Source organism: Eptesicus fuscus, chromosome 5, assembly GCF_027574615.1.
Source record: "Eptesicus fuscus isolate TK198812 chromosome 5, DD_ASM_mEF_20220401, whole genome shotgun sequence".
NCBI lineage: Eukaryota > Metazoa > Chordata > Mammalia > Chiroptera > Vespertilionidae > Eptesicus > Eptesicus fuscus.
Genome location: NC_072477.1, coordinates 8,156,717 through 8,181,598, shown reverse-complemented (window position 1 = coordinate 8,181,598; position 24,882 = coordinate 8,156,717). Strand labels below are relative to the sequence as shown.

At 39.5% G+C, this 24,882-nt stretch overlaps 1 protein-coding gene across 3 annotated transcripts in view; it reads left to right on the top strand.

Moving 5' to 3' along the window:
* UNC79 (unc-79 homolog, NALCN channel complex subunit) overlaps positions 1-24,882 on the top strand; it is a 165,775-nt gene that overhangs the window by 47,127 nt on the left and 93,766 nt on the right. For all 3 annotated transcript variants that reach the window (XM_028136886.2, XM_028136889.2, XM_054715450.1), the window contains exons 11-20: positions 1,511-1,741; positions 3,754-3,944; positions 4,507-4,630; positions 7,227-7,367; positions 9,994-10,215; positions 12,433-12,660; positions 16,248-16,389; positions 19,423-19,502; positions 19,587-19,735; positions 23,052-23,209. In XM_028136886.2, coding sequence (XP_027992687.2) covers positions 1,511-1,741; positions 3,754-3,944; positions 4,507-4,630; positions 7,227-7,367; positions 9,994-10,215; positions 12,433-12,660; positions 16,248-16,389; positions 19,423-19,502; positions 19,587-19,735; positions 23,052-23,209 — 1,666 coding nt within the window. The remainder of the gene's footprint in view (positions 1-1,510; positions 1,742-3,753; positions 3,945-4,506; positions 4,631-7,226; positions 7,368-9,993; positions 10,216-12,432; positions 12,661-16,247; positions 16,390-19,422; positions 19,503-19,586; positions 19,736-23,051; positions 23,210-24,882) is intronic.

Below are 24,882 nucleotides of genomic sequence, written 5' to 3'. Positions count from 1 at the left end.
CTCTACTTTCTTATTTCTCATTCTAACATTACGCTGATGAGGAATTTCGCCTTTCTTTTGAAAGAAGTTAAATAGTAAATGGTGAAAAATTAACCTTGGCAATGGACACTATACCTTGGAAAGTGGCACTCACCCTAGGCTGCACATCAGATTTATGGGGGAGGCTTTTAAAAAATGGCTATGCCGCCTGGCTGGTGTGGCTCAGAGGTTGAGTGTCAACCCAACAGGAGGTCACAGTTCCATTCCCGGTCAGGGCACATGCCCAGGTTGAGGGCTTGGTCCTAGTAGGAGGTATGCAGGAGGCAGCCGATCGATGACTCTCATCATTGATGTTTCTATCTCTCTCTCTCCCTCTCCCTTTCTATCTCTGAAATCAATAAAAATATATCTTTTAAAAAATGGCAATGCCCAGATTTCACTTTAGATTCTTGAGAACTTTTAAAAGGCTTTCTAGTTGATTCTAATGAGTAGCCAGGTGTTGAAATCTACTGTGCTTGGCTCTAGACAGTTTAACATGCACTTTTTGACAGGAAACAAATGGGAAAATAGCTAGGGTATATTGTGAAATATTAGACTCAATATGATTTACAGATCATTCACATCCTATTTTCTGTGTACAAGACATTTTTCTTGAAAGTTCAGCCTCTGTGGAGTTTTTGTTGTTGTTTTTAGTTATTGTAAGTCTGTAGCCAAACTAATACAAGGAATTTGATTGCATTGACTGATTCAGCCGCAACATTCATTCCATAAAGATCAAACATACAATCCAAAGTTTCAAGCAAGCTGGATTTGCCAGTTCTGCAGAGAAGCAGACTTTTGTTTCTGCCCATTAGAGACGTGAATTACGTCTCCATAGTGATACATCTCTTGTGCTTTCACATGGTTACTTGAAAAAGTCTTTTTTTAAAAAATCACATTGGGATTCAGTTGTTGATTTCACATGTCTTGTTCTTAGAACTTATTGTCTAATGACCCGATGACTACTATTGTGAGCTTTTTGAAGGCAAGGATAAGGTTTTATTTATTTTTTATGTTCCTGAATTCAAATCTACTGCTCAATAAAAGATTATTTCAGAATAAACGAATGAATGGATGATTAGTTGTTTTAAAATGTCTATTTAGAAAGTGGTGAATTAGGGGGTGGGGCTCTAACATTTCAGAATTATTACTGATAGAAATTCTCAGCTAAATCTGATCATGTTAGACCTGAAATGTATGTAATTATTTTTTTTTACTGAAGATATTTATGAAATTTTACATTGTAGACTTAACGTTCTACAAGCATCTATCTAGTGCAGATTGTGTAATATATTTCTTATAGGAGAAAAGTCTTATTGGAAGGTGCAAGCTTAAGGGGAAATGATTGTTGCAAACCACCTCTCCTTGTAGTTTCTAAGATAAGTGAGCCTCCATCATTTAGAAAACTATCTTTTCTGCCTTTAAATGAAGATGGAATAATTATATAACGATGGATGGAGGCTGAAACAGAGTCTAATTTGTCTATTTCCAGGTGAGCCTCTGCACACCCAGTGAGAACACACCCACGGAAAGCTTGGCCAGGCTGGTGGCCATGGTGTTCCAGTGGTTTCACTCCACAGCCTACATGATGGATGATGAAGTTGGAAGTTTGGTGGAAAAACTGAAGCCTCAGTTTGTCACCAAGTGGTTGAAAACAGTATGTGATGTTCGCTTTGATGTCATGGTCATGTGCCTTCTTCCCAAACCAATGGAATTTGCCAGGGTAAGTGGAGGCCTCCAGCTTGGGCCTGGCTGGAGAGGAGGACTTGGGGAGAAATACCACCTTAGCTGTTAGAGTGTTATCAGTGTCTGTAGAAGAGGAAAAGGTCTTCATATTTTAGTTGGTGCGGCTAAATGAGTTTAGCGGATACATTTTAGGTGATGTCCTGCTTCGATGTTGGTTTCGGATGGGGAAGAATGGAAGATGAATGTGTGAGGTATCTTTAAGAATTTAGCCCGGCCAGCGTGGCTCAGTGGTTGTGTCGACCTATGAACCAGGAGGTGACAGTTCGATTCACAGTTAGGGCACATGCCCAGGTTGTGAGTTCGATTCCCAGTGTGGGGCATGCAGGAAGCAGCCAATCAATGATTCTCTCTCATCATTGATGTTTCTATCTCTCTCGCCCTCTCCCTTCCTTTCTGAAATCAATAAAAATACATTGAAAAAAGAATTTAAGAGAGTATTCTTTCCTGACATTGCTGAATATTTTTATCAAGAAACTAAAAGCCTCTCTGTGAGGTTGCTAGAGCTCAGTCCTTTTCTGGGCTACAGTCTGTGGAAAGGCTAATGTTTGACTATGGGCAGTTTCTGTGGCTTCACATATGTCTCTGGAGATGAATAGTAGAAGTCCTTGCTCTCCCAAATCTTTTTTGTTTTTCTCCTCTGACTTATAGGTCAAATTTCCCTGTGTTTATTCTTTTGCTCTGCCTCAGTGGATCCCAGGCGTCAGGTGTATGGTTGAGAAGACCCCATATTTCTTGACTACATTATAATTAGTGTCTAATCCAGAATCAGTTTTTTTTCAGAGTCAGTTTTTGGCAGCAATATATAAAATTTTTTTCAAGGTGTTTTTTAAGTTTGTGTGTGTGTGTGTGTGTGTGTGTGTGTGTGTGTGTTTTCTTTCAAGGATATCTTGAGGCAATTTTCATTTTAAATAAGACATTTAAGAATAAAACAGAACACAGACCATCTTAAAGCATAGCTTTTAGTTAGATTTTCAGGAATTGAGCATTTATCAAAATGTACTTCTTCTTTGGTGCCACCTACTGACTCACATATAAAACTGGATTTTTGCATAATAGAAATTCCCCATTTCTTGGCATTCTTTTTAAAAAAATAATTTTTTTATTGATTTCAGAGTGGAAGGGAGAGGGCGAGAGAGATAGAAACATCAATGATGAGAGAGAATCATTAATCAGTTGCCTCCTGCACGCCCCACAATGGGGATTGATCCTGAAACCTGGGCATATGCCATGACCAGGCATCGAACCGTGATCTCCTGATTCATAGGTCAACGCTCAACCACTGAGCCATGCTGGTTGGGTTTCCCTGGCATTCTTTGATTGTGTTGATATGCTTTCTATTATTATTTCTTTCTGAAGAGCATAGGGCTGGTGTGATCTAACTCTGGAAGATACGAAGAAATGATTATATTGGAAGGAAAACTTCTCTAACTTGGGCCCCATGGTTGGAGGCCTGAGTATTAACTGGCAACAGACATTAACAGGAGAAGAGATAAAGTTTATTTACACTTATATGCAGGAGTACTCAGATATGAATAACTTTCTCAATACCCACAGATACAAGGTTTTTAGTACTTGAATGGGAAGATAAGGAAAGTTCTTTTGGGCTTTTTGATGGATCAAAACCCAAAAGGACCAAAGTTTACAGTAGTAGAAATCTGTTTTTCTCTCAAGTACAGGTACAACTGCACATATTTGTAATGGGTTTGTCAAGCTTTAGAAATAGAATGCTCTAATAGTATTCCTGGTAGGAAGACCTTTTTGGAATTTTCAGTGGGATAATTCACATTCAGTTGTGATTAATATTTGGATCTATTTGTAACTATGGTTTTCTTCTTCTTTTTTTGGTAACTAATGGATCATGATGGTAGATTCTTACAGATCTCACTCTGAGAACACTTGGCCCAGGATTCAGATATAATGGAATCCTTGCATATAATTGTAACAAAGTGCATTCTGTTCTTTTCTTCTGTGGCTGTTGAATGCCATCAGGTTGGTGGATACTGGGATAAGTCTTGCAGCACAGTGACTCAGCTGAAGGAGGGTCTCAACCGAATTCTCTGCCTGATCCCCTACAATGTGATCAATCAGTCTGTGTGGGAGTGTATTATGCCAGAATGGCTGGAAGCCATCAGAACAGAAGTCCCAGATAACCAGTTAAAAGAATTCAGGGAAGTATTAAGGTGGGTAAGTAGTTTAATGAAGTTGCTGTAATTATAATGATATCTAACATTTATTAGCCAGGCACTGTGCTAATAAGCCTTTTATATAATCTCACTTACTTTTTAACAAAATCCTATAGAGAAACTTGAAGACCCAAATGGAAGAGTTGCTATAAATCATGCTAAGATGATTTGGAATTGTTTAGAAAAGATTTTGTTCTTGTGGAATAATAGATATACCATATTATTTGCTTATTTTCACACATAATTATGGTTTGGATAAAGTGGGAAAAGTGCAATAGGAAAATGTTTTTGGATGCTGGGGAACAACTCTCATTCTTTAGAAATGCAATGACTTTCATTAAGTCTAATGTGAATATGAACACTTATGCTATTAACAACCGTATGAATTATTTATCTATTCCAATGGCATAAGCTATTCCTGTAAAATGAAACATGCTAATAACAGTTCAGAACACAGACTAATCTGAAGTGTTTGGCTTCCCAAATAAATATTAGAAACACACTGGTAGGTCCTACTATGTGCCCATTGGTCATTTACTTTTGTTGCTCTGCTTTCCAGCAAAATGTTTGACATTGAGCTCTGTCCTCTACCTTTTTCAATGGAAGAGATGTTTGGCTTTATTAGTTGTCGGTTCACAGGATACCCTTCTTCTGTGCAGGAACAAGCTTTACTGTGGCTGCATGTAAGTGAATGATATTTTTTATCATTTTGGGCACTAGTTCTTAGCCTATGAACTTTAGATCCTCTGGTAGAACGGCTGGGAGTTACTGCAGAGTCCATAATCTGTATGTTTGCTGAGGATTACCTGTAGACGAATAATTCATTTGCATAGGTAATTGTATTTTAAATATATGTAGCTATAGTTGTGATTTATTAATAAAACACAAATTTATGTAGTACTGTTACTAAATTCATAGTAGCTTTTGGTCCTTATGTATCTTTCCATCAATAGATATTAAAATTTTACTAGCTGTGTTGTGGGATTCTGATAAACTTTTGATATTAAATAGGTCTTTTACTTGGAAAGGTTGAGAGCTACTGATATAAGGGGTAGTTCATGCTGTTCATTCATCTTGGAATGGACTTTCTGTCCTGTCTCCATTTGTGAACTCCAGCTTCTCTTTTAAAATCCAACTCAAAAATGATCTCATCTATGATGTTTTCTGCTGCTTCACTGCCCCCCATCTTCCCACCAGAATTCATTATTCCTTCCCCCAGTATTCACACAGGTTCTTTATGTGAATACTATTTCTGTCTAATATTACAGTTAATTTTTGTCTCTTCTCTTGGTTATAAATGCCTTGAGGGCCGGGACTACATTTTTTTCATTTTTGAATTTATAACTCCTTTCATCTTTTCTTCTCAACATCTGGCACATGTTTTGAATTTAGTGGATATTCTTAAAAGTTTACTAAATTGAGTTGAATATCTGATATGAAGTTTGGGCAATTTTTAAAAAGGAGGACAGAATCACTGTAGAGGTTAGCTTTGGGTGTAGACACATTTCTGTTTCATGGAAGGATGTGATCCCTAAAGTTTTTCAAGTTGTGAAGATGCCTTTCTGGACTCTAAACCAAGGAACAGTATGTTTCACAAATGACAAGGAGTAAAGGAGATCATTAAAAAAAAAAGAAGTCACCTTTGGGACCTAGAACTTTAACTTTTTATCCCAAGGTAGATCTCAATAAGATAACTTCTCATTTTAGGAAAGCTAATTCTTCTAAAGATGGCTAGATGTTGTTACTCAGTTGTACATCCTTTGAGCTGTGCAGTCTAGGGACAGGGCTATAAACCTCTGTCCCCACCATGGCTAAAACTATTACAGTTTACATGTTTTATGGATTGAGCTTTGCCATAGCTTTGGTTTGAAGGCAGTGCTACAGTTGAAGGAGGATATAAGCCACTGGTCTAAGCATTTGGGAAATAGAACAATATAGTGATTGGAGTTGACTCATTTATTAATTAAACTAAAGGCCCAGTGCACGAAATTCATGCACTGGGATGGGTGTGTGTCCCTCAGCCCAGCCTGCACCCTTTCCAATCTGGGACCCCTCGAGTGATATCCTACTGCCTGTTTAGGCCCGATCCTGGTGGGATAGGGTCTAAACGGGCAGTTGGACATCCCTCTCACAATCCAGGACTGCTGGCTCCCAACTGCTCGCCTGCCTGCTTGCCTGCCTGATTGCCCCTAATTGCTTCTGCCTGCCAGCCTGATCACCCCCTAAACACTCCCCTGCCAGCCTGATCGATGCCTAACTGCTCCCTTGCCAACCCGATTGCCCCTAACTGCCCTACCCTGCTGGCCTGGTCACCCCCAACTGCCCTCCCCTGCTGGCCTGGTTGCCCCCAACTGCCCTCCCCTGCAGGCCTGGTCCCTGCCCTCCCCTGCAGGCCTGGTCCCCCCCAACTGCCCTCCCCTGTAGGTCTTGTCCCTTCCAACTGCCCTCCCCTGCAGGCCTGGTCCCCCCAAACTGCCCTCCCCTGCTGGCCATCTTGTGTCCACATGGGGGTAGCCATCTTTGACCACATGGCGGTGGCAATCTTGTGTGTTGGAGTGATGGTCAATTTGCATATCACCTCTTTATTATATAGGATGAGGAAACATTTATAGAGCTCCTCTGTGCCAGTCGCTATAATAGGTGCTGGGATATAATTGGAGAAGCAATGGTCCTTTCCTCCTATTTCCTTTCTTCAAAGAGCTCACAGTGAGAGAGATAATATCATATAATCAAATGTAATGCAAAGTGATACTTGCTCTAATAAAGGTATATAGAAAGTTCTGAGAAAGCAGAGCAGAGAATGGATTAATTCTGTCCAAAGGAAGGAGGCATCTCTTTTCAGAAAATTCATTACAGATAAGGTAACTTGATTTTGGCAGGATGCCTGAGCTTGCTCCAGAGAACAAGAGCAGATGGGACATTCAGATGGGGGTGGGGATATGCTCACAGATTATTACTAGTCTAGGACAAAGGTGATGAGCTAAGGCACTAGCAGTGGCATGGAAAAAGGGACCACATAAAGAGGTACTTCAAAGTGTTAATAGAAAGAACATGATGATTTATTGGATGTGGGGAGTGGGGTTCAGTGGTACCGTTGATTTTCTTAATACAATACATTGAGGATGACTGTGGAATATGTCATATAGAATATGTGGACAGAATATGTGGAAGGCTAAGTGTCCTTATGTTCAATAGTTCATTGATAAAAATATTAAGTGCAGTTTTGTTTGAATTTTAAAGTTTATATTTTGGAGGGATATATATGCCTTTTTTCCTCAGGTATTATCGGAGTTAGACATCACGGTCCCACTTCAACTATTAATAAGTATGTTTTCTGATGGAGTTAATTCTGTCAAAGAACTGGCAAATCAAAGAAAATCAAGAGTCAATGAATTGGCAGGGAACATTGCAGCTCGAAGGGTAATTATGCCACAACTGTTTTTGTCTTATTAAGATTTTGCGAATTATACTGGGTCTAAAAGTAGCATCATGTAAACTTCTCTGAAAATGCTTTTTATTCCATCTCTCTCTGGAACCTTTTAAGCACATAAGCAATAGAAAGCATTAATCTAATATATGTTTGGTTAAGTCTATAATTACTAGTAATAAGTTGTTATTGAGTTTTCATTTTCCTTTGAGTTTTTCTCCTATACATACCTATTAGCTATCTCTTATCTTTGATGAAAGCAAAACCAAAACAAAACAAAACAAAAAACCCACACCACTTTATGGGTACTTTTTTTTTTTTGTCTCCTGGCAAACAAGAATTCTTTACCAGCTACTGAGCAGATAGCTGCTTTACTTCAGGGATGAAGAGTTTGGATGTTTTCTTTTTTTTATTGTGTTTTGGGAAGATATCATCAACTGGTGGTAACCATGAGTGATACTGTCACTATGAACCAACTAAGTCCATTTTATTAACCCCTTTAAACCCATTTTATTGACGCCTTTGTACCTTTGTGGATGAGAGAAGTCAGTCTGGTCCAAAGTGTATGAAAACCGTTGGAAATTTTTTTTATGCTCACCTGAGGATATGATTTTTATTGATTCCAGAGGTGGCGGGGGGAGAGATGAGAGAGAAACATCAATTGGTTGTCTCCTGTACATGCCCCAACTGGGGATTGAACCCACAACCTAGGTATGTGCCCTGACTGGGAATTGAACCCACAACCTTTTGGGGTATGGGACAATGCTCCAACCAACTGAGCTATCCGGCCAGGGTTTGTTGGAAGTTTTTGATACTTTTTCTGTGGATGACCTGATAGAATTTTGGTTGATGTAATGACATTCCCAGACCATGATCAGTTTTGGAGAGGTTGACTCACATCTGATGGTGGGCAAGGGACTATTCTAATTTTTCTCTTTGTCAAGCCTCTCCATTACATTTTCCCCACTGTATACCACAGGCCCCCCGTCATTCCACCTGATATCTGGGAATTAAAAAATATAACAGTCATGGGATCACAGTGTATTCAGTGCTTTTTAGAAGATCTGCCTCATAGGAACCAGCTGCCATTTATAGTTTGCTTTTTTCTTCTGTAACCTTTAATATTATATTACTTCATTAGCACTTTATTAACAATTAATGTGCTTGCATATGAGCCTAACCAATGATCACGGACAACAGGGGGAGGGGGGCTTGCGTGTGGGGGGGATTGGGAAGGGAACGGGGGGAGGGGGTTGATGACAAATATGTGATACCTTAATCAATAAAGTAATTAAAAAAAACAATTAATGACATCACAGAAGAATGAAGTAGTTGGGGAAGAGCTCATTATTTTCATTTTACAGCTACTTAACCTGAGGTTAAGTGAACTGAAGTGATTTGGCATAGATCAGTGGTCGGCAAACTGCAGCTCGCGAGCCACATGCGGCTCGTGAGGCGCGGTTTGCCGCTCTGCTGACTAATGAGTTTGCCGACCACTGCCAGAGATAACCCTATCAATATCCAGGTATTATGATTCTTCATGGGGCACTCATGTTCCTTTTTAAAATATGGTGTTCAAGGAGCTTGCTTGTCATTAGAGAAATCTTTGAGAGAAAATATGATTTGAAAGTGATGTACAGGCGTGTCAGTTAGGGCCCTGCTACAGAATTCATCCCAGATGGTTCAGATGAAGGGACTTTCATGGAAACTCTGCCTATAGAGTTAGGGGAAAGGTTAAGGGAGCAATAAGGGTTGGTGAGCTATTGGTGAATCCACAGTTCAGTAGGAAACCATTATTCCTCTAGGGCTGAAAGAACAAGGGAAAATAGTTCCTGAAGCCCATTGGGAGCTGAAATGATAAGGGGTGGCTAGAGGAGCTATAGGATGATGGGGAGACTGCCAGAGATGTAGCATCAGAGCAGGCAAAGGGTGGGAGAAATAGTCCTACCTACTTCTCCTTAAGCTTCAGGTCTTCTGCTGGCACCTCCCATTGACTTAACACAACTGGCAGCCAGCCAGCAAGAGAGCCAGGAACGACTCAGTCCTTGGCATTCTTGGGCTTAGGTGCAGGGAAGAGCAGGGCAATGAGAGCCTGGGTGGATTGTGTTGGCACATGGGGGCTTGGGTTGGCACATGCAGAATAACAAGTAAACAGGTTTGACTTATATTGTTTTCCCAGGATAGTTTAATAATTGTAATATCTAGAGGCGATTTGTCTTTAAACAGTCTTGTCAATCTGACATTCTGTGCTTATATTTCTAAAACTGATCTTGCAATTTTTTACTTTTGTTAAGTTCTCATTTTTTTTTATAGGTTATGGTTTTAGGTAGATGCAGACAATTTAGTTTAATTAGAAATGTTTGATGGGGTGAAAAATAAAATGACAAAGACAGCTGCCTTCATTCTTTAGAATGCTGATGTTTTATTCACCTGACAGAAAGTTTGGATAATTTTATTTCTTATTTTTATATTTTGAGAAGATTTATAGTATTTGGAGGTACTAATGCTATTGGCTAAGAAAGGAAATCAGTGTAACAGCTGGAAATACCTTCCGATATTTTATACAGCCATTTGAGCCTCTGCAAGTTCACTTATGTATGTTGATGTTCTTTCTTCTAGGTGAGTGTTGCCTCTGATCCTGGTCGACGAGTTCAGCACAACATGCTGAGTCCATTTCATAGTCCTTTTCAGAGTCCATTTCGGAGTCCTATGCGTAGTCCTTTTCGTAGCCCTTTCAAGAATTTTGGACACCCAGGAGGAAGGACTATTGACTTTGATTGTGAAGATGATGAAATGAATCTAAATTGTTTCATCCTCATGTTTGATCTTCTCCTGAAGCAGGTAGCTGAAGCATGAGCTTCCTTTAGTTCAGAGGTGAAGGATGAGGAGAGCATTTGTATAATGATGTTTGTGTGTGTGTTGGACATCTTCACACTTACTGAAATGATGCAGCATTACTCAAGACATTTTTCAAACTCCTTTGGGAATTTCCTAAAGAGCCTGAAAAAAATAAATATGCATAAATATTTATTTTTGTATAAATAGCTACAATGATATTGACATATGAGAATGGATATGAATTTTAGAAACATCCTAGCTTCATTAGAATTGATTCTTTTGAACACATTTGGTGAACATATTGGGTAATGCAATTGTTGGGAAGAGCAAGGTACAACTCTATAGTGATGGGCTGAGTTTAATATATTTTATAAATTGATTTTTGAAGGTAATTTTAAAAGAGAAGTTTAAGAGGTTTGTCAGAGGAACATTTCTTCTTGACTTTTAATTTTGAAATAATTTTAGACTTGCAGAAAAGTTGCAAGAATAATACAAAGAATTCCCAAATACTTCTCCCCTAAGTTTTTCAGATGTTAACATTTAGCACATTTTATTCTTTCTTTTTCTCTTATTCTGTATATGTTGGTATGAAAATTTAATGAACCATTTGAGAGTAAGCTGCAAGCATGATGTTCCTTTATCTTTAAAATTTCAGAATGTATTCTCTAAAAAAATAAGGACATTTTTTTTCCATAACCAAGTACAGTTATCAATTCAGGAAATTAATTTATTATACTATTATGTAACTTACAGGAATAATTTATTTTAAAATTGATATAACAATCATCTTTATGACAAAAAAATTATTTTTGATTGAGAACACAATCCAGCATCACTTATTGCAGTTATTTCTCCTGCCTCATTAGTCTTAATCCAGAATACTTCTTCAGTATTTGTTTATCTTTTATGTTCTCAACATTTTAAAAAAGTCCAGTTATTTTGTAGAATGCCCATCAATTTGAATCTCATGTTTCCTTATGAATTGATTTGGGTTGAGCATTTTTTGGCACTAATACCACAGATGTGATATTGTGTTCATTTTACTGCATCAGGTCAGAAAGCACATGACATGATAATGTCCCCTTATTGGTGGCGATAACTTGGTTAAGGTAAATTTTGCCTATTTCCCTACTATAAAGTCATCATTTTCCCTTGTAATTAATAAGTATCTTATAGAGAGATACTTTAAGTCTATGAGATTTCCTGTTTCTCATCAGACTTTTACCTGCTAGTTTAGCATCCATGGATGATTCATGGCTGAATCAGTTATTACTATGAGGGTTATCAAATAATAATTTTCTGATTCCATCATTTAAAAAAATTTATTAATTGGAATTCCACGGAAGGAACAGTTTTCTCTTCTCTCCTGTTTACATATTTACTAGAGGCCCAGTGCATGAATTCGTGCACGGGTGAGGTCCCTCGGCCTGGCCAGTGATTGGGGCCGATTGGAACCGGCCAGGAGGTTGGCTATGGAAGTGCACTGACCACCAGGTAGCACCTCCTGCGTTGAGTGTCTGCCCCCTGGTGGTCAGTGCGCATCATAGTGCCCAGTCATAAAGGTCGCTTAGGCTTTTATATATATAGATATCCTCATGTACTCATGGATTCTCATTTTATTCAGTGGGTTAGAATTTGTTTCAGTGGGTTAACTTTTATTTTGATGCTTGTCTTATCCCATATTTGGCTAGTGGGAGTCCCTTCAAGCCGGCTCCTGTGTTCTTTATACATGGTCCATCATTCTTTGAACACTTCCTTAATTTCTGGCATGACAAGACATTCCAGGCTCATTTTATATTTTCTTCGCCCCACCCCTGAAACCAGCCATTTCTCCAAGGATCCCTGTGTTTTTTTTTTAGTGGATAATGGTATTTAGAAACCAAAATCTGGACACTAGGTAAGGAGCAGCATTTTTTAAATGTGTAAAACCTCAGAGAGTGATACATTTTAAGAAACAACTCCCATTAAATGTCCTACATGATTTAAAAAACAATTCTCATTACTTTGTCTTATGTATATAGTCTTTTAAGAAAAATCCATGGAAATCAGTATATATTCATTGTCTATAAGTCTTACCATCTTTAAATAATTTAATATTGTCAGTTAAGGAAAAGTTTCCCCCATTAGTATGTCAATGCAATAGTGGACAAAAGGACCAAACTCCTTCTTCTTCTTCTTTTTTTTTTTTTTTTGCCTTTTTTTGTTGTTGATGTCTTTCAGATGGAGTTACAAGATGATGGGATCACGATGGGTTTAGAGCACAGCATATCAAAAGACATAATTTCCATTATAAACAATGTCTTCCAAGCCCCCTGGGGGGGCTCCCACACCTGCCAGAAGGACGAAAAAGCAATTGAGTGTAACTTGTGTCAGGCTAGCATTCTCTGCTATCAGCTTGCTTGTGAACTCCTGGGGAGACTGGCTCCTAAAGAAGAAAGCCGGCTGGTGGTAAGTGGTTGAAGAAGTGAGGTGGCCTCTGTCTAAGTGTAATAAGGATGCAGTAGTGGTGTAATGGGGGTCTTTCTCCAGGGTTAGCTATGCTCCATGCTGGGTTACATGTCAGACTGTGTTAAAAAAAGTTTTCCTTCCACCAAATCAGGCTCCTGGAATACGAGATGGTGCTACACGATATGGAACTCTTGGGTTAAGTTAGGGTTTGTAGCACACACATTCACACAGTTTTCACAGATACAAAGCATTACTGGTGTTCTTGAAATAACTTTGATCAGAAAGTCATATTACAAAATTTATTTTCTTTTTTTTATATATATATATTTTATTGATTTTTTACAGAGAGGAAGGGAGAGGGATAGAAAGCTAGAAACATCGATGAGAGAGAAACATCGATCAGCTGCCTCTTGCACATCCCCTACTGGGGATGTGCCCGCAACCACAGTACATGCCCTTGACCGGAATCGAACTTGGGACCTTTCAGTCTGCAGGCTGACGCTCTATCCACTGAGCCAAACCGGTATTGGCCATATTACAAAATTTAGATAACAGTGAATACTACAAAATATACATATCAAATATTGAGTAAGTAGATTGGCTATGGACACTAAGAATTCCTAGGTAACTGCAGTGTGTAAAACTTACTGACTTCATCAACAGCCAATACAATTTTAATTTAGCTACTCCATGCATTAGTTATTTCCTGTTTAGCTTATTTTCCATCTAAGTCACACACATCATCAAAATAGCCTCATACCGTCATAGCTAGGATTATTTGCCATCTTCTCTGTTTCTTCCTTTCCCCTAATGTTTGTCTAGGTATAAAGTGACTTAAAAGTATTTTTTGAGGTATAGTATACATCCAGTAAAATGTTTCTTTAGTTTTTAAATACCTTTAAGCCCACTGAACTTGTTAGTCCTACCTGTCGCAAAATAACATCCCTGTAGTATGGTTTTTTAACATTGTCATTGGGTACTTACTATAAAGCAGTCACAGTAGTAGATGATGGGAAAACAAATTAAAATCAGAAGCTTAGAGTCTAATCAGGAAGATGGTTAAATAAATGAAAAACCGGAAGACAGAGTGATGAGCATTCTGAGAGAGGTATGAACAAGGTGGCTATGGGAGTGCGAAGAAGGAACAACAAATCTACCTGAACGGTGTAATAGGGATCCACAAGGTCTCCCTGGAGGAGATGGTTCCTGAGCTTTATTGAAGGAGGAGTGGAATTAATGAAACGAAAGCGGTAGGAGAGCAGGACTTTTGAGACCCAGAAAACTCTCTGTTTAAATGGTGTAGAGGAGAGTAGGGAATGATACACTCAGGAAACTGCAAGTAGTTCTGTGTTAGAGCAGTGAGGAGGGTGGCAGAGTCGTGAAAGTTGAGTCTAGGAAAGACTCAGTTTTTACTCAGATTTATTAAGGGCTTTGTTTGCCTAACTAAGAAGTTTGGATTTTGTTTTGGTGACAGTGGGGACGTGCCAAAGAATTTTAATCAGGTGATGATACAATTTGATGAATTTGAGAAATTCCTCCTGTCAGTGGAGGAGAGAGACTGGAGGATTTGGACATTGGGGGCAGGGCTCTATCAGAAGGTTAATGTGGTCATTCACGGAAGAAAGCTGGGGGGCCCGAATGAAAGGGATGATAACCATTTTTCTGAGGAAAAAACCAGTCTTGGAGTTTTATTCTGTGCCAACGCAGAGAGTCAAGCTTAAAACCCTATCTAAATGTCCAAAAATCGGACAGTTGCACGCATTTGTTTTGAGCTAGCTTCTCTCTTTATGAGTACAGAAATCCCAGATGCATTTCTAAATTTTTTATGGTGAGAAGGAGACTTTAAATTAGCATACTGGGAGAGTGGGTGTCCATATTGGATATCCGCATGTCTCCTTTCCCCCACCTCCTGCTTGCTTTGGGGGAAAGAGTCAGTAACAGACTTGGATGTGTTTAAAGGCATGCTCAATAGATAAAGACAGATTTTAAATTTTTTCCTATTTTGCTTTCCAAAGTAATTACTAGCACCCAAGGTGACCTTAGCCAAATTTTGCATTTCCCATCGAGTTCTTCTATAATTTTTAAACAAAGCTTTAAGTAGTCTTTTTGCGGGAGAGCTGATAGCTCTGCCTTCTCCAGCCAACTTTGAATCTCTTCGCACCAGAGGTGGATTCGGCAGTGGGGTTTTATTTCTTATTACAGATTTTAGATTCTGAAAACAAATTAGGTATTTTATGATTTGAACAAGAAACCACATTAACGATGACCATGGCACTCTTTTTTCAGCCTGATTTTAAAAGGTACCTTTTGATATTCCAATTTCTTTATAAATTTGCCTTCTAACCAAATTTTCCCCCATTATAATCTTACTTAACCACAAAGTATCTCCCAAGCACTTGGGGATCCGCAGGTTTCCGAAGCTGACATGGGCTTTACGCACAGTTAATCTTACCACCATCGCTAGTGTTGTTTCCGCTCAGGCGAATCCTTCTTTCTCCAAATTGTCCATATTTTGGGCTCCATTAATGTTGGTGCTGCAAGGATTCAGAAAGCCCCATGTTGGGCGCCATTAATGCTGGGATTCTTGTTCCAGCATTACAAAGGGTTTAGCAATCTGGAGAAAGGCTGTATGTAGATTAAGTAAGAGTCCAAAGATGAAAGATAATTTTGAAAGGCATTGGGGGGGTCAGAGGAGCTTCAGCTAAAGGAGCTAAAGTTTTCCTTGTCTCCGGACCCTTGCTTTTTATTAACACAATTTGTCCCAAGACATGGTGGAGATAATACACTTCAAAGGGTAGGGTACAGAAGCATTTTCACATTGGGGAATAGCCTACAGCTGTTCAGGTGTTTGGCCAGTAGGAGGCAATAACATGTAGACAAAGATGCCCTGAGCTGTCTGGCAGCAAACAATCATCCTATTCAGGTTTGGGGGAAGTGCCTTTCAGCCATTCCAACAGGTGATTACATTTGTGCCTCAGCCCTTCTGAGTCCCCAAGTTTCATCAACCTTTTGATGAAACTCTTGTAATTATGACATGCTGGAATTGGCCTCCGGCACCATTGTATGTATATATCACATTTTGTTTATCTGTTCATCTGTTGATGGATACTTGGCTTGCCATACCTAGTTCTCTTTAACATATATTTTATAGCTATTTCTTATTCCTAAAATTTTGATTTCTCTAGACAATCAATATTTCTATTTTAAATGTTGATGCGAACCCCTTATTATTCCCTGCTAATTAAGTAGTTATTGAACAAAGTGTGCATGGATTGGCATCTCTTGGTGAGTAGGGCGCACTCACAGGGATTAAAGCAGAGATGGGAAAGCAGGCCTAAGAAGATTTAACAATGTTTTTGATATTTCCCATATTATTTCAAGGGAATGAAAATGCTTCACTAACACCTCATCTAAATTTCCATGAACCATTAAGGACATAAGCTCAAGCCTCCTGTGAGGCAGGTGGCTCTGCCCACCAGGGTTCAGCACAGGCTGGGCCGCAGCAGGCACGCAACTGGTCTCTGTTGCAGAACCTTCGTTACATCCCAATGGGATGCTCATCTGGCTGCTTGTCATATTTGTTCCAGGAGCCCACAGACAGCCTTGAGGATAGCCTCCTTTCTTCCAGACCTGAGTTTACCATAGGCCCTGAAGGTGAGGAGGAAGAGAATCCAGCCAGCAAGCGTGGGGAGAACCCAGGGAATCACACCGAGCCCACGGAACATGCTGGTAGGTGAACTCAGGCACACCCAAGTTTGCACAGGCCCAACGTTCAGAACCCTGGTTGCTTAGGTTACCATTGACTTGCACAAGTTCAGACTTGGCTTCCTTAATATAGACTTGTGCAAATGAATCATTTCCCCAGATCATGAAGGGAACAGATCCAGGATGTGTTTCTAGTGGATCAGAGGTCACTGAGCATCTTTCTGGCAGCAGGTGCTTGTTATTGACAAAACCCCCCTGTTTTAGTGTAAAAAACACCACCTTCCTACTTATGGTGTATGTGTTCTCTGTGCAGAAGTAGCTGTGAACCAAGGTGCGAGGCTGAATGGAGGGTGCTGACACTCTCCACAGCCACTCAGGGCATTTGGCCAGAGTAGAGCGTGCCGGGACAGAGGCGATGGAATTTGGCTCCTGTGCCCCCAGAGTATGACCAGGACTCTGGACAGGCTCACACCTGAGCAATTTGTGCTCTAGGGCTGATTGGCTTGCTCAGAGCAGTTGCTCAAAGGCTCAGTGTGGGCTAACTGGGGACAGCAGGATGGCAGGAAGGCCCGAATCATACTCTAGCTCCTCACATGCTGAAGGAGTTTCAGGAAATTAGGATGTAACCCCAGGTGCCTCTGGGAAAGCCTGGCTTTTAGTCTGTGCTGTGGCATTCTGGGGATAAATCTAAGTAGTTTTTAATCTTCCTATTTCCACTATCCTGAACTATTAAACTATCTGGCTGGCCCCTGGGAGACCCACCCCCAGAAGCATGGACTTTGTATTATTCCCTCAGTGAACAGCAAATATTGTTATGTGACTATTGTGTGGGGTTCATTGTAGGTCCCGGGGTGTCATATTCAGATCAGGGTAACAATATCATTACCACAGCGTGCTTGGTTGGAATTGACTACTTCTGCATGGATTGTATAAATGGTCAGTTGAGTATGGCTATCCTGGCTCACATTATTTAGAACCATTGACACTTAGAATTTGGAGGAACACCTGAGATGACCTACTTCATTGGTTTTCATCATGTATGTGGAGTTGTACAGGCTCTCTGTGGTTTCCTTTGGACCTTCCTTAGGTGGGGTGGCTAATGGTAGGAAGATGTGGGTAAATGATCAAGACTCAGGCTGCCCACCCTGTTTCAACCTGACGGCACCGACTTGCTCCATTTCCTATAGTGGAGTTCTAGGTAAGATGTTCTTTGAACAAAGTATTCTGTAGAAAAGAAATTTGAAACTTGCTGATTCTCGTTCAGCCTTCTCACGTTACAGATGAGGAAAATACATTGCAGATGAGTTAAACAACTTGCTATTTTCATGTAGCTCGTATTACTTATTTCTACTTTATGCTTCTCATGCTGCCCAGACGGTAATGGAGAACTTGGATCCTCCTCAGAGTTGAAACACAAACAAAGTTAATGAGCTCTGACCTCTCTCCCCCAGTTGTGGGTATCTCGGGGTGGGGGTCTGGGAACTGCATACCCAAATATTGTAAAACTAGTTAGTGGCAGGGTGGAGGCTAGAACCTGGGTCTCCTGGTTTACTTAGAATTAATTATACTTGCTGAGACCCGGGCCCAGCCTGTGTTAATGTCTAAAGAAAGCAGAGATTTTACTTATGATCCAGTAACCTGGACTCTTCACATGCAAACATATTTTTCAAACCTAAGATAGCACACAAAATCAATTAGCTGCCACTTTTATGTATTTATATGTATCATTTTATTTGAACAATGCTTAAAATTAAGCCATTTATTTTTATAAATGACTCTTTCCCTTGCTCAATTGTTCTAACCTCCACTTGTTTAAACATTTGGTGTATTTGTCTTCTCCAAGCAGGTATCCAGGCTCCCATCACAGCTTCTGGTCCACTTTCCTTCTTTTACTCTCTGCTGTCTTGCAGGACGCAGTGATAAATGGTCTCCTCCGGGAGGTCTCCATTAATTTTCTTCCCAGACCAGCCTCCCCCGCTGCTCAGTGCCCCAGTCCTGCTTCTGCTTCGCGGCCTCCAGGCAGTGGTCTTGAGCTCCTCTGTCATAGAACAAACGGGCGCTCTGCCCATGTTCAGTGATTTCTTCCCTCTTTTAGAGGATTTCCTGTTTCTGCATTTTATGGCCTGGGGCCTATTTCTTCTGTCAGTCAGATACCTCTTCTATTAAAAATATTTTTAAAACTTTCACACTAGACAAAATAGAGTCGGGTGTGGATAGCAAGTATTTAAAATACGTTAGGATGGAAGCTCTCCAATAAACTATCTAGTATAGACGCCAAGAGGGCTTGACTTCGTTGTTTCTGATCCTAGGAATTGCCAAAACTTATAACAGTGATTTGAAAACATTTTACACTAGCTTCTACATCTGGTTAACCTGTGAATTCTTTTTTAATATATAATTTTTATTGTTGGTAGTATTACAGATGTCTCCTGTTCCCCCGCTCCCCATCCCCCCCCCCCTCCACCTAGCCCCTTGTGAATTCTTTTTCCTAGCATGCCTCATGTAGAATGTCCTGCCACTCTTTACCATAGAGGCAGAGATTTTAGAGATGCTCATAAGAAAATAAAGCCAGGAGTAGTTGTTCTGGTTTGACTATATTAAACTTCTTTCAAAAGTTCCCTTTGTCCATGGGATAAATTCTTCCTTAGGTGCTAATACAACTTGAATACCTCTATTTTAATACCTGCTTGTCTTCCTTTCAATTAGGAAAGCATACCTAGCCAGGCTGCAGACCCCTCCAGGTAGCAGCAGAACTAGTGGCCCACAGGGGCATAGGGCTGGGTTGAGGTCACTTCAGGGAGCCAAAGACATCTGAGTACAGGATGACGACTAGGTGGAAAAGGGAAGCTGAGAATTCTGATCTAGAAGGTTTCCTTCATTTGCATCATAGAAGGGACATATGCTAACTTGGAGAGCAAATGAAAACAGTACACACTTTTAAAATGTACATATTCTATATCTGTTTTTATTCCTCTTGGCTTTATGATCTTGACCAGTTCATGAACGGTGGGGGAAAGGAGGAGTTATGCTAACCTCTGTGTAATTATTTCCTCACAGCAGTAAAGAACGATACTGAAAGAAAGTTTAGCTACCAACAGCTTCCAGTAACTTTGAGACTAATATACACCATTTTCCAGGTATATTTTTTGGAATATTTGAATTTTTGGTTTGGTAGCGTTGCTGTTTTAGATAATTCTGTAACCATGTGGTTTTTTGCATAGGAAATGGCTAAATTTGAAGAGCCAGACATTCTTTTTAATATGCTCAATTGCCTGAAGATTCTCTGTCTACACGGAGAGTGTTTATACATTGCTAGAAAAGATCATCCTCAATTTTTAGCCTACATTCAGGATCATATGTTGATTGCAAGGTAGGTCTTCCTTTTTTGTTTATATGTTAGGCTTTTTTGCTTACATGTAAGTCTTTAGAATAACACGTACCAATTTATTTGGATTATTTTGCTTAGCCAGGACAGCCTAATCATCTATGGGAACTACTTTTATTACTTTTATTTAGTTTGATTATTAAGTATGTCAATATGAGTAATAGTAATTTCCTTTGCTAAATACTATAGAAATAGAAAAGGCAAAATAAAGATTATTTTATGCCTTTCAGTTGTTAGATGGCTCAAGAATATAGTGTACCCTAGATGGACAAAATAAACTGATGAACAAAATAGATCCAGAGCCATAGAAGCATGAAACAGACTGATGAATTTCAGAGGGAAGACGGGGGTGGTGGGTGGGTGGGGAGAAGTTAATCAAAGAACTTATATGCATATATGCATAACCCATGGACACAGTCAGTAGCGTGGTGCAGGCCTAGGGGTGGGCAGGTATGGGGTGGAGGGAGTCAATGGGAAAATAAAAGGGGACATCTGTAATACTTCCAACAATAAAGATAAATTAAAGAAAAAGAATATAGTGTAACCTAGAAAAATGTCAACAGGTACTAAGTTAATATTTACCTAGTATAATTGAGTAAGGACTTAGTTTCTAACTTGAAATAGAACTGCTAATAGACATCTAAAGTCTCTCCACATATTATCTGATAATATATTTTTTAAAAGACTGCCCAGGCACTCTGAGAAAAACAAGAAAATATTGCCCTGGATTTACATAGTGGTTTTCTTCTTAAGAACTTTAAAATAACTGTTACAATCTTCCTGGAAATAAGTTAGAAAAATATTATCCTCATTTTTATATATCAGGGAATGAAGTGTTTAAAAAAGGGAAAGGTTGGTTTAGATTAACTTGGTAACTAAACCAATTTGAGGCTCTACTTGTCATTATTCATTTTGTTCATTTATTCATTTATTCATTCAAAAATATTAATTGAGGGCTTACAATATTCATTTTGGGAATTTGCAATTTAGTTTGGAAGAGGGTGAATAGAATGTGTACAGAATGTGACCACATAGTTTATATTCAAATTGGTCTACTCTTGAGAGTGAAGAGGGGATGATCTTCATAATAATCTCAAAACAATAAATATATAGTAGACTAAGATCTTGGATAAATGAAGACACATGGTCACCTATGTATATATGAGTTACTGTCAATCCCAGGGATGTGTGATGGGTGACTGTTTTGTGTAGTTTGTAGGTGGGATAGGTCAGTTTTGGGTGATCAGAGAAGCCTTAGGAGTAGATACCATTTGGATAGGCATTGAGATAATGATAGAATTATGAAAGGATCAGCGTAACAGATGAGACAAGCAGCAAATCCAGGCAGAAGCAGTGAAGGGACAGGGTCGGGAGTTGGGCAGGAGAGTGGGGAGACTACGTGGGCTGACTTCTGTTATTAAAGCCACCTCTATTGGAGATGTAGTTGGAACGAATGGATCATTGATGCCCTGGCATCTCTGCCTTAGCCTTTGGGCTACATAGCCCAGGTTTCCCCCTGAAAAACCCTGAGGGACAATGAAGGGATCTGGAGAAAAGACATGCTTCCATTTTTCAAACAAAGCTGCTGTAGGGACCCGAGAAAGCAGTGTGGGATTGGAAGAGTCCAGGGACTCTTGTCACTGGGACAGTTTTCTATTAGTGCCATATACGATTTGCTTCCTTCTACTGAAATGCAAGTTCCGTGAGGGCAGAGATTATGCCTTCTTTTTCCTTTGCATTCTCCATAGGGCCTGTTGTAGAGAAGTAGCATCATCCTTAGCCTCACAACAGTAATAGTAGTGTAAGGTTTTTGAATACCTACTATGTGTCAAACATTTAATACAACCAGCATTAGGAGGAAGTGGAAGTTCAGACAAGTTACATTTACACTTGGTTACCCAGTTAATTAATGACAGGGTTCAGATTAGATCCATATTTTTCTGATATCCACAATTCAGTTGAAGCATATGGCATTTGAAAATTACTCCTTTTCATTCTATAAGTCTAGTATGTTTTCTGAGATACCAGCAACTTTAGTGACTTATATTTTCCATAAATTGGAGATACTGTGCCACTCCTCCCATCTTTTAGGGGTATATTATGAGTTTTTTAAACTCACAAATAGTTTCAATTCTGGATTAACATACTTTAAATAAATGAATAAAAGACTTGAAACCACTTACATATTACTAGAGGCCCAGTGCACGAAATTCTTGCATTGGTAGGGTCCCTAGCGGCTGCTGGCTGGGGCCTCCCTATCTTTTCCCAGCTGGCCCCGCCCCCTGGTTGAACTCCCAGATGAACTCCTGGTCGAGGGGACAATTTGCATACTATGCTTTTATTACATAGGATTAGTAAAAATAGACCTTCAGAATTATTCTGGTAGAAATTGATAGGAACTTAGCTAAACTTGCTAAGGTACATTTTTGATGAGTAATGGTCTGGTTTTAGGCAGGGCTAGTATTCACAAGGTGTTACTAAGGATTTCTCTCTCCCTCTCTCTCCTTTTTTCTCTTTCCATCTCCTCTCCCTTTCTCCCTTTCTCCCTTTCTCACCATCACTTAGCCTCATTCCATCTGTATTGGCTGCTTCTCAGCGGGCTGTTCCTGTGAGAAGGAGAGAGATCTTTCTTGTCCCAGAGTCCATATCAATACCTGGAAAAGGATTCCGGCATTCCCATAATTACATAATATGTCCATCCCTTGACTAATCACTCGGTTTTCAGTATTGAAGTACTTTGATCAGCATAGGTTTTGTGTTCACTCTTACAATAGGAAAAGGGGTGGGTCGGTGGCGCTTGATTGACAACTCTGCCAGTTGAAGAGGCTGTTCTTAATTGAAAAAGAGTTGCTCCTTGCTAGAATAATATGAGGAAAAGGCTGCTGGGCAGGCAAAACCAACATAACTCCCCAGATGTTCAGTATAAGAAAAAGAAATTAAATCACTATCACTTCACCATCTTAACATAACTAATATCAATTTTGTATAATTTTTAACAGTCATTATTCATTTATTACTTGAATTTAAAATATGCAATTAAATTTTTTTATGTTAAAATGTAATGTTAAGTGGTGTTTTTCTATGTTGTTACATGAAAGTAATTACTTTAAAAAGACATGAACAGAACAGAGCATAGGAAAAGTTTATCAGAGGATCATAGGCTTGTGGATGAATGCAATTTCACTGAAAGCATTCCGACCATCTACCAGTTAACTATATTTCTTATCAATTAAGATAATAGTAGTATTTTCTTTCTAAAAAGGTTATCATAACTATAACCGCTTTGCTTCTTGGTTTCCAGCCTGTGGAGAGTCATCAAATCCGACTTCTCCCAGTTGTCGTCACTGGCGGTTCCTCTCCTGCTCCATGCGTTGTCACTTCCTCATGGTGCTGACATCTTCTGGACAATCATAAACGGCAACTTCAACAGCAAAGACTGGAAGATGAGGTTTGAAGCAGGTACCTCTGTGTTAGCTTAACAATTCTCTCCGGATCCCATTACAAACCAGATGTCCAGTTATGAGATCTCTTTCTGGCCTTCCATTTTCCTCCCCTCTTTTTATAGGGCATTGTCCTGCTTGCCGATGTTCTTCGTTGTGTCTACTTAGCTGAGCTTTGTCAATAGTAGTATTTTGCAGAGTGGTCCTAAGGGAGGGTGGCCCTGTCTAGTTTGCCTGGGGTAGTCTGAGTTTATGCCTGTCCTCCAGGTACTTAATAATTGTACAATGTTTACTTTCAAGTGGGTCCTGGCTTAAATGGTCAATCGTGTAGTCAATCTAATGGGTTACTTGCATCAGCGTAACTGGGAGTGTTTGTTAAAAACACTGATTATAGTGGAACCTCTGTCCTTGAACTTAAATAGCTCCAGAAGGTTGTTCGAGAAGCAATTTGTTTGAAAACTGAATCATATTTTCCCCATTAGAAATAATCAAATTGAATTAATCTGTTCCAGACCCCCAAAGAACTCCTTGTTTTAACCTTTCTTATATACAGTACATGTCAAATATATTGTTTAATCTATAAATAAACACTTCTTTTCTAAAAATTTTTGAACCACCCCCTGCTAGTCTTAAATGAATCACTTTCAGTACTCCGTTCAGGGGTGTCTTTCAGGAGGTCAATTTGCAGCATCTTCTCTTTTTCACATATCATTGTCTCCCAAATGCTATCACTGGCTAACTGTTTTTTGTTTATCCGAATCAACAATTTTTCTGTCTCTTCAATTGCCTGTGCTCATTGTTTTCTGAGCACTTTCACACCTTTAGCAACATCAGCACTCTTGATGGCCTCTTTATGTGTTTAAATTGTGCTAATCCATTTTGCCAGTAACAAAAGCAAAAAAAAAAATATTCACAGCTCTGATTATGTTGCTTTTCTATTCAAACATTTTAATGGGTTTTCAACGTCTAGAGAATAAAGTTCAGACTCCTTAAATGGACATTCAAAACCTCCCATGGTCTAACTGCTCGTGTTTGTAGCCATATTTCTTACTCATCTTTCTTCATCTGCCATTGTACTTTCCTCATTGCTTCCTACTGCCCCTCACCTACATCTTGGCCATTCTCTGTTCTCAATCTGAAACCCTCTTCCCTTCTAGAACCCATTCAAATGCCATCTCCGTTTGAACAACCTTCAAATGCCCCCATTGAGTTCCATTTCTCTGTTCCCTTGGTGGAAAGTTGTTTTTAATCCTTCAAGCTCCCATAGCATTTTATTTATACATCACTAACAGCATTTATAGCTATTTATGTTACATTTTGTTTCTAGTTGTACCTGTTTATCTCTTTTAGCCGACTTGACTTTGAAGTCAAGACCTGTGAATGATTCACATGTTAGTCTGCTTGGGTTGCCATGACAAAATACCATAGACTGGGTGGCTTAAACAACAGAGTTTATTTCTCACAGTTCTGGAGGCTGGGAGTCCAAAATCAAGGTGCCAGCCAATACAGTTCCTTGGTGAGGGCTCTTTCTGGCTTGTAGATGGTCACCTTCTTCCTGTGTCTAGTTTTCCTTTTGAATTTTATAAGGACACAAATCCCATCATGGGGGCCCCACCCTCATGACCTCATCTAAACCTGATGACCTCCCAAGGTCCCAACTCCAAATGCCATCACATTGGGGGTTAGGGCTTC